General features: G+C 44.6%; 1 protein-coding gene across 5 annotated transcripts in view; it reads right to left on the minus strand.

The window, feature by feature from the left end:
- ABCA3 (ATP binding cassette subfamily A member 3) overlaps positions 1–21155 on the minus strand; it is a 72912-nt gene that overhangs the window by 37350 nt on the left and 14407 nt on the right. For 3 of the 5 annotated variants that reach the window (XM_035130689.2, XM_035130693.2, XM_060282481.1), the window contains exons 2-8: positions 12413–12506; positions 7867–8125; positions 7365–7492; positions 6621–6786; positions 2431–2690; positions 1374–1490; positions 1096–1216 (exon numbers count right to left, since the gene is read on the minus strand). In XM_035130689.2, coding sequence (XP_034986580.2) covers positions 1096–1216; positions 1374–1490; positions 2431–2690; positions 6621–6786; positions 7365–7492; positions 7867–8125; positions 12413–12466 — 1105 coding nt within the window. In that variant the 5' untranslated portion in view covers positions 12467–12506. Of the gene's footprint in view, positions 1–1095; positions 1217–1373; positions 1491–2430; positions 2691–6620; positions 6787–7364; positions 7493–7866; positions 8126–12412; positions 12507–12814; positions 13422–14485; positions 14655–21155 lie in introns of those variants that run through there. The other 2 variants (XM_035130691.2, XM_060282480.1) reach the window with 2 other exon arrangements.

The following is a 21155-nucleotide window of genomic DNA, read 5'->3' on the forward strand; positions in this document are numbered from 1 at the left end:
AGTGAGGTTAAGCTTGTGGCCGACTCTCTGTGGATTGCAAGAGGACATCCTATCGTTGGGCTAAAAACAAACAAGGGATGAGCATGTGCTTCCGTTCCTCCCCACAACCTTGGGCCAAGAAAGGAACCATCATGTGAGCCCCAGAATTTGTTTGGAGTACCAGAACTGAACTGAACTCAAAGCCCTTCCAAGCCAAAATCCACGGCTGGCCACCTTCTCTTTCCCATCGCCTTAGCTTACTTCATCTCACTAGTATAATTTGCAGGGAGAGCAGTCATTTTCTTCTTTTTTCCTTTCAAAACTACTTATTATCCTTAGACACCGCAGTATAAGGAAAAAAATCACAGCCAAGCTATAAAATGCAAATCAAATAGCTGAAAACCATAAAAACCAACAGGAAACGGGACAAAAAAAAACGCAGGTGAGACTATTACACATTACAGCTGATAATAATTTGCATGCCTTTGCCGGCACAAGAAATAAACTGACATTAGCCTTTCCCTGTCTTGCTAACTGGAAAAAAGAGTGTCAACCAAGGTCAATCAAATTGTTTTCTGCCAGGATGGTGGATGTCTCCCAGTATCAGATGTTGATGTACACAAAATAAAAAGGGTGCCCAGACTGCACCGTGGTTCATAGGGTTTGATTTGCCTTTCATGGTTCTTATATTATTGGTAACCTTCTCTAACAGGGCAGTAGTCCAACATCTGTCATACCATTTATCAACAGAAATTTCATTATCCGCTTTCTAGTAATGTGAAATTGCGAGCTTAGCGGCCATTAACGTAATAAGAATGTGATCTTTATTGGGTAGAGCTTCGTTAGGGTGGTCCATTTTCTTGCTGTCATTCTTGGGATATTTCCCAATCTCCTCCAGGCACCCTTGTTTATCTGCTTTGAAGCACAAAGGGATCTGCCAGCAGATCTGGATCTACTTTCTGCCTTCCACTGACCAAAAGCAAGGCCTGAAAGGCAACTAATTTTTCAGAAAACTTGGCAACAAACTTTTCAAACATGGGCTAAGCAGCAGCCAGCAGATTCTGCCAGCCTGAGAGGAGAAGTGGTTGCGCAAACAGCCAATGACACTTTGCTTACCTTTGGAGAAGAAGGTGCTGATCATGAAGCTGAAGGAGATGGATGCGATGGAGAAGACGGTCAAGAAGGTAAACACCAGAGTGGGGTCACTGTTTGTGAGCACCGCTCCCTGTTTGCTCACCTGCAAAAATCAATACAGTACCCTGCGGTAAGTCCTGTTATCTACTCAGAACTCAGCAGCAACATACAGACTGAAGAAACCTTGAAGATGGAAGGGAGAATCCGCTACCCACCCTGATGTGCGTGTTACGTTTCAGCACCAGCTGGGAGATGCTCACCTTTACGCAGAAGAGGATGGTGACAAAGAAGTTGGAGACCAAAAGGAAGAGGAAGAACATGAGGAACCAGGCACTCCAGTGCAGCCAGTTATTGAGGCCCATCATTCGCATGTACTCCTGTGGATGCAAAAATTCAGCATAACCTCATGCAAGCCATTGGGTTCTTCTGACATTGACTCCTTCCCAACATTATTCATCCTTTGAATCCCATAGCCAGTTTCTCCTTTCTAAGGAGCACTTATGAACATTTACTGTTCTTTTCAGCAGATAAGGGCAATCAGCAAACACTGGGCACATTCTTCTGCTTGAGTTTGTCTTTTCTAATCTTTCAAAACCAGCCATACCCCTTCAGTTCCATGCAAAAGATCCGTCAATATAGATTGCTCTTCAGTTTTCCTGCTCGCTGTAAGATCACTTACTGTTTCCAACACATATGCAAGCAAGAAGCAAGCAGCTACCTGCCTTTTTATGTGAAATATGACTGCTTTAAATGTATAGTGCAGATGGGACCTCAATCTCTTTCCAAAAAATGGATGGAAGCCAAGGGTGGTATCCAGCTAAGTCCAACTCAGAGTACACACACTGAAATTAATGAACATGACTAACTCAGGTCCAGTGGGTTTACTCTGAGTAGGACCTAGCTGGAAACAACCCTATGATTCTCTGGGGATAATAAATTCTGGGATTAGATTCCCAAAGTCAGTAGGAGTTTGGTGCAACTGCAAATTCAGTTACAGTCATACCTAGACATCCGAACGATTCGACTTCTGAAGTTGACAACCCTGGAAGTCTTTTCACTGCGTGCACGTTCTGCACCTGCGCAGAGCGGTACGTGCGGTTGGCACATGCGCAGAAGTGCGAAATCGCGCTTTGCGCCTGCGCCGACCGTGTGCTTCGACATCCGAAAACCTCGACTTACGAAGACCGCCGTGGAACAGATCATCGGATCGTCTTCGTAAGTCGAGGTAGCACTGTATATACACGGCAGATGCAGAAATCCACACACATAGCCTTGCTGCCTAGCCTGGACTGCCAGAAGCACTTATCACTGCATTACCTTCAGCTTCTTCTCTTTCTCATGCACCACAGCGCGGACTATGTTGAGCGAGGTATAGGTGAAGCTCAGCATGAGCAACAGGGGAAGCTGGTTCTGAATGGCCAGCACAAAGAGGTCATTGACGTAGGGTGGGTAGGGAAAACGGCGAATGACCACCATGAACCTTTCCAGCAGACCTTCCGCAGAAGTGTTGATGTGGGACTGTAGGATTGCCTTGTCCACAGCATGCTGCACTGCCAGGAAGCCTTCTCGGTAATACCCTAAGGAAGCAAGAGGAGGGGGTCAGAAAGGACACCACAGAATTTGTCTGATACTGAGGCCACATTCACACCACAAATCACTATCATACCACTTTAAACAGTCATGGCTCTTCCCTCCAACCGCCCACCAAGAATTCTGGGAGCCACAACTTGTTAAGGGTGCTGAGAGTCCTTAGGAGACCCCAGAGTAGTTCTACAGCCAATCCCTCTTCACTGTGAAATCTGGGAACTGTAGTAACTCAGTGAGGGGAATAGGGGTCTCTTAACATCTCTCATCACTGCTCGGTGGTACAGTCACCTCAGGTGGCAGGCTAGGGACAGCTGCGGGGGGCAAGTCCAGGCCTACAGGAAGGCACTGCTTGCTGCCTCCTGCACTTCTCCTCCTCCTCTTCCTCCCCCTGCCTGTTCCTCTCCAGCCTCCTTTCTGCCCCCCTCCAGGCCTGGATTAAAACAGCTGGAGGCCCAGGGCTAGGAGATGTTCTGATCATGAGAAATAAAACCTCATCCTCTTCTTTATCTGCTCAATGGAAGTAGAACGTTGCTGAATTTTCAGCATTGATTAAAATATTGTTTATACATTTATAACCTTTAATAAGTTTACAGAAGTATGGAATTAATGAAGACATTCACACAGAACATTCATAGGGGAATCATACCTATATTATAACATTTCACTATATACAAAGTCAGAACAGTTTCCTTCGAGCTCTTTTAGATGCAAACTTCTCCATTATATCATTAAAATCAGGAAGTCACAGTTTATCATTTTCTATGCAGTAGAATGCTTAGATCAGGCAACCATTCTGTTTGTAACCATTAAATACAAGAACAACCTGAAAATTGTTTCCACATTTGGAAAAGTGGTCCAAATTTTCTCCTGGAATATTATTTGATATATATATCTTGGTGGCTTTTCAGCATGAACCTGTACAGGTGGGAGTGCAAAAGTTCATCTTTGGATACTCTTGAACCAACATCTCAATGCCATTGTGAATCTGTTCCTTGGTTGCTTGCAGCTTCAACAAAAATGAAAAATTACCAGCCACACTCCTATTCACTGTTGCTCTGCTGCCTAGATTGGCTTCAAGAGCATCCATGACAGGGATAAATGAATTTACCCTAAACTTATCTCTTGGAGAAAGTTCATCTAAGACTATGGGTGCTGTCCCATCATTAGGTTTACCCCCATACTTTCTGCCGTCTTTTGAAAGTTTTGAACTCAGCATCCAGTACAGTAAATTTTTGCTTGCTGTTCAATCCCATCAAAATTTGCCAAATACCGTGTTTCTCCGAAAATAAGACACCGTCTTATATTTATTTTTCCTCAAAAAAAAAAAACACCATGGCTTATTTTCAGGGGATGTCTTATATTTTTCCTCCTCCTCCTGCCGCGGCCGGTATTGCTGCTGTGCCTATCACTATGTCTTATTTTCGGGGTATGGCTTATATTCCTTGAAAGCTTAAAAATCCTGCTATGGCTTATTTTATGACTACGTCTTAAAATAGGAGAAACAGGGTATCTCCCTGAGGTATGTGCCTCCAAATAATCTTGCTATGCTTTGATTCACTCTTCAAGTGTTGATGAGAGCATTTGACCACACTTGCTTGCTTAAGTATGTTAGCATAGAGTTCATATGATTTTTAGAGTTTGCACAAGATAAGCCTGATGCCAATCAACGAATCCAGTAGAAACTAAAGCTGTAGTTGAGGAAATTTGACTAGAGAAAAGTTTGCACACCAAATTTTCCCCGATCTCATGCAGTGACCTCAGGCAGAGAAGGAGGGGAACGAGGAGGTGCCATTTTTTTTTGCCTCAAGCGGCAAAACATCCTGGGCTGGCCCTACTCACCCCATCCTAAACAAATCAGAGTTCCCATAATTCTCTGGGGGAAGCCAAGGCTGTTTAAAATGATATCATAGTGTTTGGGTCCTCCCTGATGGTTTCCCACAGGCATCTGGGAGAAGGGGATGCTAGACTAGATAGGCCATTGGCCTGACCTAGCCAGCTTTTATTATGTTCTTACAATACAGAACTGCTCCATAAACAAATCAAAATGAATGCTCAATAAAAATGAGATATAATCTAATCCCTGCATAAACTTCATATAAGCAAATCAGGATGAGTGCTGAATAAACAGGTTACAGGGAGGTCAGAGCCTCTCAAGAAATGACCAGGCTCCCATGCCCTGTCTAATTTAGCTGACGTCTTTTAAGTGTGGAGCTATCTTCCTCCTTTCCCTTCCTCTTTCCTTTGTTTCACATGTCTATTTACACTACAATCCTGCAGGCAAGATAGTGCAATTATTGTTAGTAAGCAACAAGGAATGGTAAGTTATGGTAGAACGTTTGGACTCTAACAAAATATGCTTATTTAAAACAAGCAACAAGGCTGCAGCCCAAACAAAGCCTGTAAATCAAGCAAATACATCTCACATGGCAAACATTTGTATAACTTCATATGCCAGCTACTGAAGTTCATTGTGGAATTACAGGCCTCTCCTAGCCGCTCCCACTATTTAAGGGCTATTAGTTCCAGCACCCTCTATGATCTCTACTCACCATTATAATTATATACTCAATCGCCAACCTAGTATTTTATTGCAACAACCAAGTAATTTCTCACCATTTACATCACCTCAACAGTTTATACTATTGGTGGTATATAAATATTTCTGCAAATGCATACATACATGCAGACATGAGACTTAAAAGGTCACATCCACACCAATGCATTTAAAGCCCATTTAACACACATTTAAAGTGCATAGCTTCGCCCAAAGAATCCTGGGAATTGTAGTTTACCCATCCCAGAGCTGCAATTCCCAGCACCCTTAACAAACTACGGTTCCCAGGATTCTTCTGGGGAAGCCTTGAGTGTTAAATGTGCTTTAGATGTATCGTGTGACTGTGATCAAAAGCTGCAGTGTGCTCTCTGGGGATCCTCAAACCTCTTGGAATCCAAAATTCCTACAAGTTCGAATCACAGCTGAGATATTATCTGTAAGCCGCCTTGAGTCCATGCCAGGGAAAAGGGCAGGGTATAAATCTATATCATCATCATCATCATCATCATCATCATCATCATCACCATCATCTCTGCATTTTCTTTCCAAGCCCCCATAAATTCCCTTTTATAGTTGAAATGACATGTCCATGCAGTTTGCAGCTCGACCTAAGATGTGCATATTAACCGCCAAATGGCATTGTGTCTTTGCAGCAGAAGAATTTCATCAACCTTGTTCCAATTAGGAGATGACTAACACAAAAACATGCCAAGCCTAGGTGCCGGCAGTTCTGCCAACTCTCTGCAACTGCAGCCATTTGTTAAGCTGCTAATTAAATGCATTCCACCGCTCACTCCTCCAGCATAAGTGAGCCAAGGAGACAATGAAAGTGGGTTCGAGAGAGAGGCAGGCGATGCACACAGCTTGTCCTTTAAATGAAAAACAACCAAGCAGCTGGAAACGAGACCTCCTGCTTCTCACAGCCTGTGCTGGCCAGCGATGCCCTAGTTTTGCGCCGGTGCCTGCCACCAGAGGGTTCTTGGAGCAGCATGGCTGTGTGTGTGCAATGCAGAGTGGGCCTACTTTTAAGCAGTTTCGAGCTGCTTTGGAAAAAATCCATCATTTATGGATTGTGTATTTACCCCAAAAGCCTTGCTTGCCATCTGATGAGGGGAGCCCTCGCTCACATCTATAGCCACACAGTTCATTAAGTTAACAGCACAATTTGTTCTAGGAAGATCATACATCAGCTATGACAGCTGAATATGCCCGAGACTCTCCAAAGCTACTGTCAGTCAGGGGGAGGCTGTGCTAATCTATGGTGCTCAAAGAGTCTGACCTGGTCTAAGGCAGCATCATCTGTTCCTGTCCCTGATGCCCTTGTGGTTAACTTTCCCCATGAACTCCCAGCCCAGAGATTACTCACCTGGTGTCCCTCCATCATGCAAGTTGGGTTCTCTGGGTCCTGGTAACTGGAACAGTGGGAAGAGGTAGCTGGTGTGCCAATCACGGTCCAGGTTAGGGTTCAGGCCTGTCTGCTCACTCCGAGGGGCATTCCTAGGGCTGTATTTGAAACGCAGTCGGTAACTCACCTGCAAGAGGAATTAAAATTTTAAAAGACCAATGTAACAATATAGAAAAACTGGCAAAAGCCAATCTCCCAGCAAAGAAATTAGAATGATTACTCATTACGGTGGAACCTTTGCTCCCGAATGGCTTAGTTGCCGGACAATCGGCTCCTGAACGCCGCAAACCTGGAAGGAAGTGTTCTGGTTTTCGAACGTTTTTCGGAAGTCGAATGTCTGGCACAGCTTCCGTTTGAGTGCAGGAAGCTCCTGCAGCCAATCGGGAGCTGTGCCTTGGTTTTTGAATGGTTTCGGGAGTTGAACAGACTCACCGAATGGATTAAGTTTGACAACCATGGTACCACTGTAAATAGCCAACATCACCTAACCTCTCTGCAACAAAGCAAAATGAATGCTCACTATAACAGGCTGTCTTGGAAGCACCTGCTAACTAACTTGTGCATTAATGGCTGCCACTCACTGGCCAAGTTAAATTTTCCAAGATGGCTCCCACATTCCCACAAAAGTCCCCCACCCCTGCTTTAGAGACTGCCGTCCATCAACTTGAGGAACCCTGGGTGAAAGCTGCCCCTGTAACTCCTTACCTGCAGTGGCAGGGGCTCTCGACTGTGAGCTAAGAGATGTTCGAAGACAATGCCAGCTAGAACATTGCCAGAGCGGTTGTCAAACCTGATGTAGTCTTCAAAGGCTTTCTCAGAAGGGAAGCCTCGAGCTGTAAGGAAAATGAAATATATACAATGAGCGTGGGGGGGGGGGCAGGACAGGAGCAACAAGGTGTTTCATTCAGAAAGTGGTGACTGGTGTCTATGGGTTTTTGTAGGGAGGGAGGCAAAGAGTCCAGCAGCAGGTGGAGCCAGATCCAGCGACAAGCAGAGCCAGCTAGCTCCAGACTTTCCCCCACCCAGTGGCAACTGGTGTCCATTGAGACTGGTTGAGCAGAAGGTAAGGAGCCCAACAGTAGGCAGAGCCAAAGCCAAAGACTGAGAAAGAACGGCAAGGGGTGCCCCACTCCTGTGCTAAGCAGAGGCATTATGCTACAGAGGAGCAAACATTTGCACATGCAGACAACCCTGCCTAGTTCCTCACCTTTGGTATTGATTTCCAGTGCCTTCGCCACAGTCTCCACGATGCTCTTCACAGCCGTGTTGTTAACGGGGACATAGGCAAGCTCCAAGTTGTGTGGGTGCCAATGAGAGGAAAAAGGCAGCTTAGACACCGGCAGACTGTGATAGGTGGTGGCATTCGGGTGGTCAACCGCCTGTACTCTGTGACGGAGGGCAATGAGGATGGCAGCAAACAACAATGGCAGGCAGATCTCTATGATCGTGACCAAAATCTGTCGCTTCTGCAAAACAAACCAGGTATATGTGTTTAGCTTGGTATGGAATCCTTTCCCTTGAGTGGGAAACAGCTGCAAGTGTAGATCAGGTGCTGCTATCCATGCTGCACCCCCAGCAAGTTACTCTTCGTTGCTTCTAGAACTTAAGAATCGACATGCTGAGCCATCAACGAGGGTCTGTCTGCTAGCAACCAACATGGGAACAGGCCTTCTCAGTGTTGGCTCCCTGCTTATGGAATGCTCTCCCCAGGGAGGCACATCTGACACCATTGTTGCCTATCTTTAGGTGCCAGGTCAAAATGTTTCTTTTCTGCTGGGCATTTGTTGTTGGCATTCGTCTTTAATTATCTACTGTGCCCTTCAGTGGGTGGGATGTTTGAGTCCTCCTTTTTTAAAATAAATTTGAATGTGTTTTTAGCTTTAAGTGTGTTTTAGTTTTATGTTGCTTTTATTGTATGTGCTATTTTTTTGTAAATCACTTTGAGTTACATTTTGTAAAAAAAAAAAAGTGACTAAGTTCATTGATTAAATATATTAATAACTATGACGACGGCGCAACTTTCTGTTTCTGCAATAAATTATTTGCCAACTTACTGAACTACTGTATTTCTAAAAAGCAATTTCAGGGCACTGAATTTTCATCTTAGCCATTTTTCTTTCATAACTGTACTCAAATGATAGCAAGGCCGTGTCCAAGGGATCACCTCTAGATCAGGGGTCAGCAACCTTTTTCAACCATGGGCCGGTCCACCATCCCTCAGACCATGTGGTGGGGCAGACTATATTTTGAAATAAAAAATGAACGAAATCCTATGCACCACAAATAACCCAGAGATGCATTTTAAATAAAAGGACACATTCTACTCATGTAAAAACATGCTGATTCCCGGACCGTCTGCGGGCCGGATTGAGAAGGCAATTGGGCCGCATCCGGTCCCTGGGCCTTAGGTTGCCAAGTCCAAAGAGCACTGCAGCATCTTTGGGAACAATAACCTTTTCAGATAATGGCCGCATTCAGTTTAATAAACTGAGATATGAGGATGACTTGCTCCTCTGCATGTAGCCATTTCGTGCCTCCTTTGAGCTAGCGAACAAAGCATAGAGAGCCAGTCTCTGTTCATGCTCCTTTACAGCAACTGCAGATAGAACTTGCCAAGGCATCTAGATCTTCACCCATGGAGAAGAGCTGCCAATCCAGTCATAAATGCTGTAGACATGCAATCAGGAGCGACCACAGCTTTTGCAATTGCCTTACATATACCGGGGTACTACACTCTACACAAGACTTTGCAAGCAGATCAAGTTACATGGCAGATACAAGGAGGCCAAGAAATGGATGGATGTTTCAGAAAGACATTTACAGTATTCATCAATCAAAGTACAGGCAGTTCTGCAATCTCCAAAATAAAAACAAACAAAAACGGTAATGGTTAAAACAATGAATTGCCAAGGAAATTCATAAAGGATTTTAACCATTTGCCTATTCCTCCTTCTTGCTGGGTCTATCAATGTGCAGTATACGTAGGATTTCTTGTATCTTTGGATGGTACCTATCAGAGTGGGCTAGGAATCACACGGAGACACTACGTACTTCAGCCAGTTGCCTAACCAGTATCAGGATGTCTGCGTTATCACTGAAACATTCTTGGGGCTGTTTCCAGGCACCTGTTTATTGTGGGATTTGTGCATGAAGCATTCTTCCCCCTCCCCTTGCAGCACCCACATGACACTGACAGCATCAAAATGCCACCTTGTAGCCCCCACCCCAATGAATCAGAATTTACCCTTTCCATGGAAAATCCTGTAAGTTCCAGAAACTTGTTTGCCAGTAACTTGTTTGCAATAGGTGAATGATTTGTTTGAAGTATTAAACCCTTGCCTGGAGGGGCCTCCTGTGACCGGTCATTGCTTATTATGTAATTGTTACTGTTGAACTTCAATCTTAATAATTTGGATTGCTGGTACTCTAGGGTTTGGCAAATTGCCCTCCTTGAAAACAGCACTCATAAACTAAAGTATCTAAATGGCAGAACTCAAATGAACCTCTCCCCCCCCCCAATACGGCATGACGTTATTTCTTAGACGAAAACTGAGGCACATACTCAGTAACACTAGTATATATAAATGTCTGGCTCATCTAGGACTTTATAGAACCTTTATTCTCAATGATGGAATTCACAGGTGGAGAATACATTGATTTTTACATATCTTTATTATTTGTGAAGGGAATATTTGGATGAGTTAATACTTTATTATCCCTTTGGCAACACTGTATCCCTTTGTACTTTTGCCCTTCCTGGTTTTGACACTTTATGGTTGACATTTCTTAATCTATATTTTCTTTCTTTTTGTAACAAATCAATAAAATACTATTGGGGTGGGGAAAGTAATTGTTACTCTGTACTTTCTGCATTTCCTTCCTCTCCAACCTCACGGTGTAGAATCTCTCCCTCTCCCAAGCATATGTATTTATACTAGCAACACAGGAAAATGCTTCATGCATTGGGTAATTTGAGTTATTCTCCACTAATTTTGTTAAATGTGCCACAAGATCGTTGTTTCTACCACTGGCTCCCAAACTCCCACCCCCCAACTTGAAAATTCCTGAGGGTCTTGATGGAACACGGAATAATCTTTCTGCCTGCTGTAGCACCTGTAATGCATTGTGCTAGATGCTGCACGATTTTTAATTGCATTTTTATGGATGCCACTTGAATAAAGCCTTGGTTTATGCTACCTTTGTTTCACATTTAGTGTACATTCATTGTTAGGGGGGAGGTCACAGCTCTGGAGTAGGACACATGCTTTGATGCAGAAGGCTCCATGTCCCATCCTGAGCATCTCCACTGAAAAGGATTTCAAGCAGCAAAGCTTGGAGAGGTTGCACACAACCCTTCAGAAGCTTTGCCAGTCCCCTGGTCAAGGGGGATTGGTGGTCAAGATGGACTTGGTATAAAACCAGCCTTCTATGCAAACTGACCTCTGATACAGTGCAGACCAGGCGGCTGAGTTGTGCAACCAACACACTGATACGCAATTGTAGGTCCACCTTATGACCTAGTGGGCTCTTTGATTTGCAATGGAAGATCCATTTACACCTGACAGGTGCAATCAGACAGAGACTAAAGGTGATTAATCTTGGCATGGGATCATAGGATTAGTCCATGGCCAAAATCTCAAGTAAGCATCTTTCAATCCAGCCCACAGAGACGTATCAACGTTTAATACAAAGCAAAACAAACACACCTTAGTTAGATATGTTTGCATTGCCCAAGTCTTGTATGAGCTACGCAGGAAGAAACACTTTCCTTCCCAACTGTTCGCATTAGTTATTTGCTTTGCTTTGCTCTTGAAATAATGCCTTATTGAAATTTTATTATTTCATTTTATTGCTAGATCAAGATGGCGAACAATTCCCTAAGTGGTTTAACAGTCAATCCCTCTTCCCAATGAACTCTGGAAACTGTAGCTCTATGAGGGAAAAAGGGGTCTTCTAACAAGGGATGCGGGTGGGGTCGACCATCCAGATGTTTTGGACTACAATTCCCATCTTCCCCGACCACTGGTCCTGTTAGCTAGGGATCATGTGAGTTGTAAGCCAAAACATCTGGAGGGCCGCAGTTTGGGGATGCCTGGCCTAGGGCTTGCCGATCAGAAGGTCGGCAGTTCGAATCCCCGTGACGGGGTGAGCTCCCTTTGCTCAGTCCCTGCTCCTGCCCACCTAGCAGTTCGAAAACACGTCAAAGTGCAAGTAGATAAATAGGTATCGCTCTGGCAGGAAGGTGAACGGCGTTTCCTTGCGCTGGTCTGGTTAGCCAGAAGCGGCTTAGTCATGCTGGCCACATGACCCAGAAGCTGTCTGCAGACAAACACCAGCTCCCTCGCCCAGTAAAGTGAGATGAGCGGCGCAACCCCAGAGTCGTCCGCCACTGGACTTAATGGTCAGGGGTCCCTTTACCTTTAACAACTCTCAGCAGCCTTAACAAACTACATTTCCCAGGAAGCCATGACTACTTAAAGTGGTATGTCACAGCTTTAAATATATGTACAGTGGTACATCGGTTTGCACATCCGATGCCGTGGAACCCGGATGTAAACACTTCCGGGTCCGCGGCATTCGTAAACGGAGGTTTTCATAAACAGAGGTAGGTGTAAACCGAGGTTCCACTGTATAGTGCGGATGGGGCCTTAAAGTGGGGTAACTGACAGCAAGGATGCCAAGGTCTGACCTCTACATCTCTGTTCTCCATTTCCACCCTCTTGCCCATGTTGTACGACTCTCTGTAATCTTACCTGCAAGATGTAATTCTTCCAGAGAAGAAGCCCAAACTGGCGTAGCAGAACCATCTTTCACTTGGGAAGGGAGGAGTCACAAGCTTCCAGGACTCTGAGGAAGAAAACGATTTGAGCTTTCAGTTAATCATGCAAAGCAAATTCACAACCAGACAGACATCTTCTAGAGAGACCTACTCCAAGAAGTGTTCTGCTGTCTCCTGTGTTGGAAGAAATGGGGGGAATTACAAGAGTTGCACGGGTCAAAAAGAGCCTAGGATTAGACTCTTTTAGAGCTGGAAAATACTCTAGATACTACACTTGATCTTAGCCAAAAGAGCTGAAAAATATTCTAGAAGTCATTTAGCTCAAACTGTCATCACCTTGGCTACTGGAAGATTCAGGAGAGATAAAAGGAAGTACCTTTCTTCACATATGGTGCACAATAAACCTATGGAACTCACACCCACAGGAGGCGGCAATGGCTAGCAATTCAGATGGCTTTGAAGGAGGACTGGAGAAATTTGTGGAGAGTAAGGCTATGAATGGCTACTAGCCAGGATGAATATGTTCTACCTCCACTGTCAGAGGTCGTATGAGAGAATAGCCCCTGCTAACTCCAGCATGAAAGCCCTGAAGAATAGACTTGGGTGTATATTCATAGGAATCCTGGCAGCAAAACTGATGCAACAAAATAGCCTGCTTTAATAGGACGTAAGCCAAGGCAAGTCTGAACTCGCCCTGTATCCAGGAGCTGGCCAGAATCAGATATCAGTAAATTCCCTTTTGGAGATAGATGTTTCCTGATTCAGACAAGGACTGAGAGGGAAGATTAGAAACAGAACCTGCAACATGCTTCAGTTTAGATCACACCGGTTTATGCTTCCTCCCCACCCCCATCCCCCTGTATCCTCCATTTCATTTCTCTTTCTTACAAGTTTTCTGTCCTGCTTCCCTCAACATTCAGTAACCATTCCATAGCCACCAAATATGCTGTGACTTCATTAGGCTGGGTTGTTCTTTGCTGGGAGTGGGGCTGTGGGTGGGTGGGTGAGAGAGAGAGAGAGAGAGAGACAGACAGACAGACAGACAAACAGACAGACAGACACCCCTTCAGGGGTTTTTTTTCCCTGAAGGATTTTTGTGCTTCTGTAAACTTCTGGCATTTTGCTGATCATCTTCCTTCTGTCTGGTGGTGTCATTTTGGCTACATTAGGATCAGCGCCAGCAGAATGAGCTTGTCACGAGTTATGTATGATATTTAATCTCTGGAGTTTAAAACATTACACCAGTCCTCCATGACAAGGACTGATTCTCTTCCAGAAAGAGAAGCAGAGAAGAACTATTCCGTCACATTCACACTATACATTTAAATCACTATGATATCCCTTTGATGGTCATGGCTTCCCACAAAGAACTCTGGGACCTGACGTTTGTTAAGAGGGGTGGGGCTAAGTTTTTTGGAGACCCCCTACTCTCCATCAGAGAGCTATAGTAGTACCTCGGGTTGCGTACTCAATCCATTTTGGAAAAAGTATGCAGTCTGAGCGGCGCTTTAGCGCATGCGCGAAGCATCGATAGAGCACTTCTGCGCACGCACAAAGCGCACAGAACGCTTCTGCGTATGCGCACACTGCAAAACCCAGACATAAACACTTCCGGGGCCGCTGAGTACGCAACCGAAAAGTACACAACCCACAGCGTACTCAACCCGAGGTATGGCTGTACAGTTCCCAGAGTTCCCTGGGAAGAAGGACTGATCATTAAACCACTATATTAGGGAACACTGTTTCCCAAAAATATGTATTTAGCTTCTCCTACTGAAGGGGTTCTTCCCCAGATTGCAGATTTGGAGTTGGAAGGTACTGGTGAAAGCACTCTTGGGTCTCAAGCTATTTGGGACTTTGTACGCTAGTACTAACACCTTGAATTGGACCTAGTAGATCAGAAGCAGTTGGAGCAGCAGTACAATGACAGGCGGTGCTATGATCTCCCTTTGCTGCACAGTGCAGTAACTTGGAAATCGCATTCTGCAGTATCTCCAACTTCTAGAATATCATCAAGGGAAGTCCCATGAAGAGTGCATTACAGTACCTGAGAAATTATTAGAGCATGAATCTCCAAGGCTAAATGCTCTCAGTCCAAGAAAGGCTGCAGCTGGTGAACCAGGCAGAGCAGGGCAAGGTAGGGAAATCCGCAAGTCTGAGAACTTCCGATCTGGGATGCTGTCTAAAAGACTGCACTCTAAAGGTCAAGGGGGAGAGGGGGAGACATTCAGTCCAGTCATTCCAGACGCTACATTGATCCGGATCAAAGCACATGATACATTCATCCCACCACAGAATACATTTGTACCATTTTTGATTTTGCATGTGTCTGTGTCTTCTATATTTATGAAAAAGGCAAATAAAGTGGAATTCTATTACCACGGGCTTTGATTTAAGCGCAGGCTGCTTTTTTGTACTATGCAGTACAAAAAAAAACAAAAAACTTTGCAGAACCAATAATGAGAGGCTTATTAACTCCAATGACCTGAGAGACAGATGGCACAAAGCTCCAAAAAACAACGCATCTTTGCACAACTAGCGCAACAACAAACAACAGTCATCGAAGCTAAAGGTCAGCAACAGTTTCAAAAATAAATAACAAGAGGCACAATGGATGAAAACATCTCGCTCCCTAAAAAGGCACCTGAAGCAAGAAAATCTCTTGTGGGCCCTGAAGCCACATCACAGTGTGTGTAGGAACTGTATGTTGTAGATCACTGTGATATATTTTTATGATACAGTGGTATATAAATACTTTTTACAAATTACATACTCGCATTGGTCCACCTGGCTCAGTGTTGCTACATCCTCAGCCTGCCTACTAGTGGCAAGCTCATCTAACACCAGGGGGGGGGCTGTAGCTCAGCGGCAGAGCCTCCGCCTTGCATACACAAGGTCCCAGGTTCAATCCCCAGCATCTACAGGCAGGACTGGGAGAATGTCCCCTGCCTGAACCCCTGTAGAAATGCGCCAGGCAGTCCACACAACACTGAGCTAGATGGACCAATTGTCTGACTCAGTGTAAGGCAGCTTCCTATGATCCTATGCACTACAATAACCCAAGGATTATTTTGAATTATTAATCATCTGTTGTAAGAAGAAAAGAAACCTCCCACGTCTTTCCACAACAACAGAAACCGCCCTCTTGTCTTTCAAGTTGGCTCAGGGCAGCTTACTGAAGAGGAAAGAAACACAACAGGCTAAGAACTTCCTTCTAAGTGAGAGGAGACAGCCCAGGGCTTGGCCAGAATAGGCTCCAAACCATAGCTGCCAAGTCTCCCGTTTTTCGCGGGAAACCCCCGTATTTTGTTACTGTTATCCTGAATGGATTTATATCCCGTAAATCCCCCGGATTTGGAATGCAGCTCCTGCTGCTGCCGACGGCCATGTTCCGGCTTCCGGTTGTCTGCGCATGTGCAGAAGCGACTTCCGGTGCCACTCTGCCCATGTCTGGGCACCGGAAATCGGGCAGCGGCGGCACTGGAAGTTGCTTCTACGCATGTCTGGACATGCGTAGAAGCGACTTCCAGAGCCGCGCCGCTGCTGATCCTGGATTTTTCATTATGGGAGTTTGAGGGTATGCTCCAAACAACATCTCTACCTTCACCTGTGTAATGTCCTGCAGACCAGAAAATGCTCTTTGCAACACCTGGAACATTATAAAATGCTTTGTGGCAGGAAGTTCTCAGGTGCCAGTCAGTGGTGTAGGAAGGGATGTGTGGGCTGCCTTGGGTGTCATCCCTGAAGGGGGTGACAAAATGGCTATGGGCTATGTGACATGGTGGCTTGGGCATCTGCAGGCTCAACACTGCCCAAAACAGCAGCGTGGGGCTTGCAGCCGCCCGCCGCTTCTCCTTCAGCCACCCTACAGCTGGGGGGGGGGGCAGTGGCGAGGCTCAATCCAGCGCGCCCTGCCCCAGTGCACCCCGCCCCCTGGGCAGAGAGCGCAAGCAACACTCCGGGTGCCTGAGCGGCTAGCTATGCTGCTGGTGCTGGTTGCATTGATTCAGCAACATACTCAGGACTCGTGGTCTGTGACATGTCCCTTGGTGACAGGAACATAGGAAGCTGCATTGGATCAAGTGAGATGATTTGCCCACCTCCAGTACTGTCTGTTTTAGAAGCAGCCATTACCTTCTACCTGTTCTGGGATCTTTGGCATGCAACGTCTGCTGCCACTGACAACCAGACAACCTGTTTAATTGTCACTTCCAGACAACCTGTTTAATGAGCATGCATCCCAATTTGCTTGTAAGGAGAGCGGATGATGTTGCATCAAGCAAGTCTTATCCCTTTCTAGTACATCTCCCCATCATTTTCCTTATTGCACAAAATCCCGTCTTCTGGGCGAGCAGGCTTCTTTCACAAGAGCTCCATATTTGTTTTAAGTGTGAGGTTTGAGAGCACATTCACACCATACTTCTAAAGCACTACGACACAAGTTTAAACTGTCATGGCTCCCCCTAAAGAATTATGGGAGCTGTAGTTTATTAAGGGTGCTAAGAGTTGTTGAGGGACCCCTATGGCCCTCCTAGAGCTCCAGTTTCCTTTTAAAAAAAATACTTTTTATTAAATTTTCCAATTAAAACACAATTATATCACATCAATTATTTCAAATTATACAAATACATATCAATTAAACCAAATATTGTATCAAATCATAAAATTTCCAGAGTGGTTTAACCACCAACTGAATTGTAGCTCTGGGAGCGAAATAAGTGTGGCCTAGCAACTTTCAGCACCCTTAACAAACTACAGCTCCCAGAATTCTTTAGGGGAAGCCATGACTGTTTAAAGACATATCATAGTGCTTTAAACGCATGATGAGACCTGAATTTGCCAGGATAGGATTGAATTCCAGCCCCAAAACTGTGAAAGTCTGGTAGAGCCCAGTAGTCTAATTCCTTGCTGATCTTCACTCATCCAAACAGTACATACTGGAGAATTAGCAGAGTCTGCACAGAATGGGTAGAATTTCAATGCAAATAACTTACCCAAATAGTTCTTGCACCTGCAAGGTTAGTGGTAAATAGCATAAGGCTGTGTGAACAAAGTCCAACATTTATCTTATTATTTATGCTGCCTGGATCAGCTCAGCTGAGAACAGCTAGAGCTACTTCCTAGCAATACAAAATCTAGAAAGGCAGCACCAGTCAGGATCCCTTTGAAAGTGCACCCTTCTGGAGTGGTGGGATAGATAACAGATCCTGGGTGAAAGGCAAAAGACAGTTTTTAGAATGGCAGGGGCTCAAGCAAAGCCATGTGCACTGGCAATACCTGTGCAACTAACTGGTCTAAATTGGACCGTATGTCTACAAAGCAGAGTACTTTGAACCTTAGCCCAGAAGCCTGTGACATTGTGTTGCAATTAAGCAAGGCTAAATAATGTACCACAATGCAATTTTCTCTCACAAGACTGCAAATCTAAAGCATGGATGTAACACCAGCTCAGGTGACACATATTGCCAATAAGAGCAATATTACAAAAAGGTTAAGGGAAGAGCCACTGAGGGATGAAAACCTGATTGAAGTAACACCAATGGGAAAAGCTCTGTGGTAACAGCAGCCTTTAAAAATTTGCATCTGCTCAGCAGTATTTTATCCATTATTTCAAAGATCAGCTATACTTTCAAAATGACCGTGCGGTGGAACAGGAGATTGGGATAAACGAAGCAGGTAATGTTTAGCATCCATGCACTACATTTGCCAGCACTGACAGGTTGCAAAGTGTTTAATTTTGATTGTTTTGCATTTTTAATACTAGAGCCTTTCCTGATCCCAGTATAGCTATTTCACGGCCTATGAAAGTCAAGTGCTTTGGTCCATCACTATAAATCACGATGACTTCCATAATCTTCCTGAAGAACTTTGGGGTAAATAATTTTTCCATTTTGCAGCTGTTATGTTGCAGCATACTGTGGCTTGAGAACAGTGTTTATTTTCCCAGAATATAATGCTAAGGCTCTTGCGTAACAAGTACATAAGAGGTTATAAATCCCAAGGACTTTGCTGGGTTTGAAGGTCATTAACCAGTCGGAAACTGATACAGTCGCCTGAGGTGTGCTTCACCCTTCCCACATTATTTTTTCACCAACACAAAGGGATAGAAAAACTTTAAAAAAGCAATAAATAGAAATTAATTTCTAAGAAGGGAATACAATGAAGATGATGCTCAAGATCTCAAGGCCAGGAAGGGATGTGAGGCCTGCCCTAAAGCACCTTCTGATGCAGACATGGCTGATAAGTTGAGAGAGTTCATTTTGAAGTCGATCCAGTGGCTAATTTTCATGATTGTGGTGGGATGGAGGATATCATCCCACTTCTTTTCAGGCAGACATAATTTAGTTTGGCTTCACTATCTCACATTGAGCCATGTTGCTGAGTGACAACATCCCTCACAAATTCACCAGAGTTTTTAAGATCGAACTTCTGAAGGGGTCATGGGGGAGCAGGGCTAAATAACAGTTCCTCTGTCTTGTTCCTCTGTTCAATTTGTTGGCCCTTACTCAGCCCATGGCCACTTCCAAGCACTGATTTAGGGATAAAGTGGAACCCTGAAGGAACGCCGAATGCAGAAATTCACCAACAGCACCTTCTGAGCCAAATGCTACCCCTTTAGTAAACAGGACTTTCCCCCCTTGTGGAGCAAATAAACCACCTTTCCCCAAATGTTACAGTCCCAGTTTGACTCCCCCTTGCCCTGGGACTGTTTTTACATTTTGGGGGGAAATCCCCAGGACGGAAGATCCAGTCCCAGGCTTTCAGCATTCAAGAAGGATTTATTTTCTTTCTTTTTAAAAACATGGTTACAGGAAAGTATTAAAGCATGCACCCCCACCATCTGAAATGGTCCGGTCTTGGGAGGACTACATCATGCAATATCTCTAAACAAGTAGACTGGCACTAAGTCCAACATTGCAAATCAGGGATGGGGAATTTTGATCACCCTGAGGACTACATCCCCTTTGGGGCAACGCAGGGGCTACGTGGCAGTGGTGGGTGGAGCCAGAGGCAAACATAGGCAGAGCAACAAATGTAAATACTGCCTCTGTACAATAGGCTAGTTCCTACACACATCCCTTTCTGTCCTCTAACCAGGGAGGCAAGAGGCACGATCAGAGTGCAAGGATGCAATCCAGCCAGGCAAGAACACACAAGGAGGGCACAGCAGGGCTTGGGACAGGTATGGCCTAGGGAGGAGGTGTGACCTCAAGAGATTCCCAAGGACCAGATAGAAAGGCTTGGAGGGCTGCATTTGGCCCTGGGGCTGAGATCCCCCACCCGTATTCTAGACCTCAGTACAACTATTTCTGGAGTTCTCATAAGAAAGGGAATGGTGCTATAAAACCTGAGAGAGAGAGCTCATTTATCTTGCTCATGCATTTTCCCTCTCTACCTGTTTCCCAAAACCAAAATACCCTCATCTTTGCTGCAGGAAGAGAAGTTGCCAACTTAAAGGGGAAAAAAGGAATAGCAGCTTGCCCAGGCCTCCCTAATATGAGACAATTCTGCTATCCTCTTCCACAACACAAAGGGCAGTTTCCCTCTTATTGATTTAAGCGGGTTACCCATGAACCGAACAAGAAGCCTTAATGTTACCTTTTCCTTGTCTGAAAACCAAAATTGCCCTCATCAAAGAGATAGGCTTCCAGAGACAAAACCGCCATAATCTCACTTTAAGCCTCAAACCACCAGAGGCCCACGCTTATAGCATCAGAAGGAAACCAGACAAATCAATGAAAGGCTAACAAAGCACCATCTCTGATCTTTCGCAAGACAAGGATGCTACAGAGGCAACAAGGGATGAAGGAGGAATTTGATTCAGTTTGCATTTAAAGGCAAACCTACTGAATCCACATTTCCTGAAACAAAACACGAACTGAAATACAGCCATCCTTTGAAGTTCACATTTATCAAAATGTTGAAATAGCGTGCACAAAAATGCATCCCATCCCCTGTTTTAGATATGATTAGGAAGGGTGAAGAAATTTAATTGTTTGCACTTAATGGTGAACCAATTTAATTTTCACTTTCTGAAAAAACACTAGGTGAAACACAGACATTCTTTGAAATTTGCTCTTACCTGAATTTTGTAATGCAGTTCTCCAGCTAAGTAAAGTGTACAAATATGCACACAATGGGGGTAAAGAGTGCATAAAAATGCATATATCTGTGAAAGTAACATACTTAAAAGCAGTACAGTAGGAAAAACTGGTTTGCAAAAAAAATGTGTGTGTGTGTGTGTAAATTAATACTATAATGCTGGTAAAATTTCATAAGGACTTTATTTTATACTGCAAACCGATGTGGAAATGTAGAAAAATCTACTTAAGATTGGAAAAATGAGAAACTAGGAGAAACTGAAACAGACAAATCCACCCACTTCAAAAGACAACACATTGCAGGTCTTTGCAGCCTGAACTGAACACATTGCAGCCTGAACTGATCTGTGAAGAGATTCCCATGGCAAAGAAGCAAAAGCAGAAAGAGCAGCTATCCACGCATAAAAGAGCCTTTTCTGTGGCAGCACCCTGGTTGTAGAATCACAAGAACAGCTCCATCCCTGATGACAACAGGAGTCAAATAAGCAAGATTTCCACAATGGAATCTTCTTCTCAACGCAAAGAGGGATGCAATTTTTGCCAGGACTGTGGCACAGGGTGGAAGGGATAGACTCTCCCTCCTCCATGGTTCCGATTCTTCTCCTTCCGTCCCAC

Source organism: Zootoca vivipara, chromosome 14 (genome assembly GCF_963506605.1).
Source record: "Zootoca vivipara chromosome 14, rZooViv1.1, whole genome shotgun sequence".
NCBI lineage: Eukaryota > Metazoa > Chordata > Lepidosauria > Squamata > Lacertidae > Zootoca > Zootoca vivipara.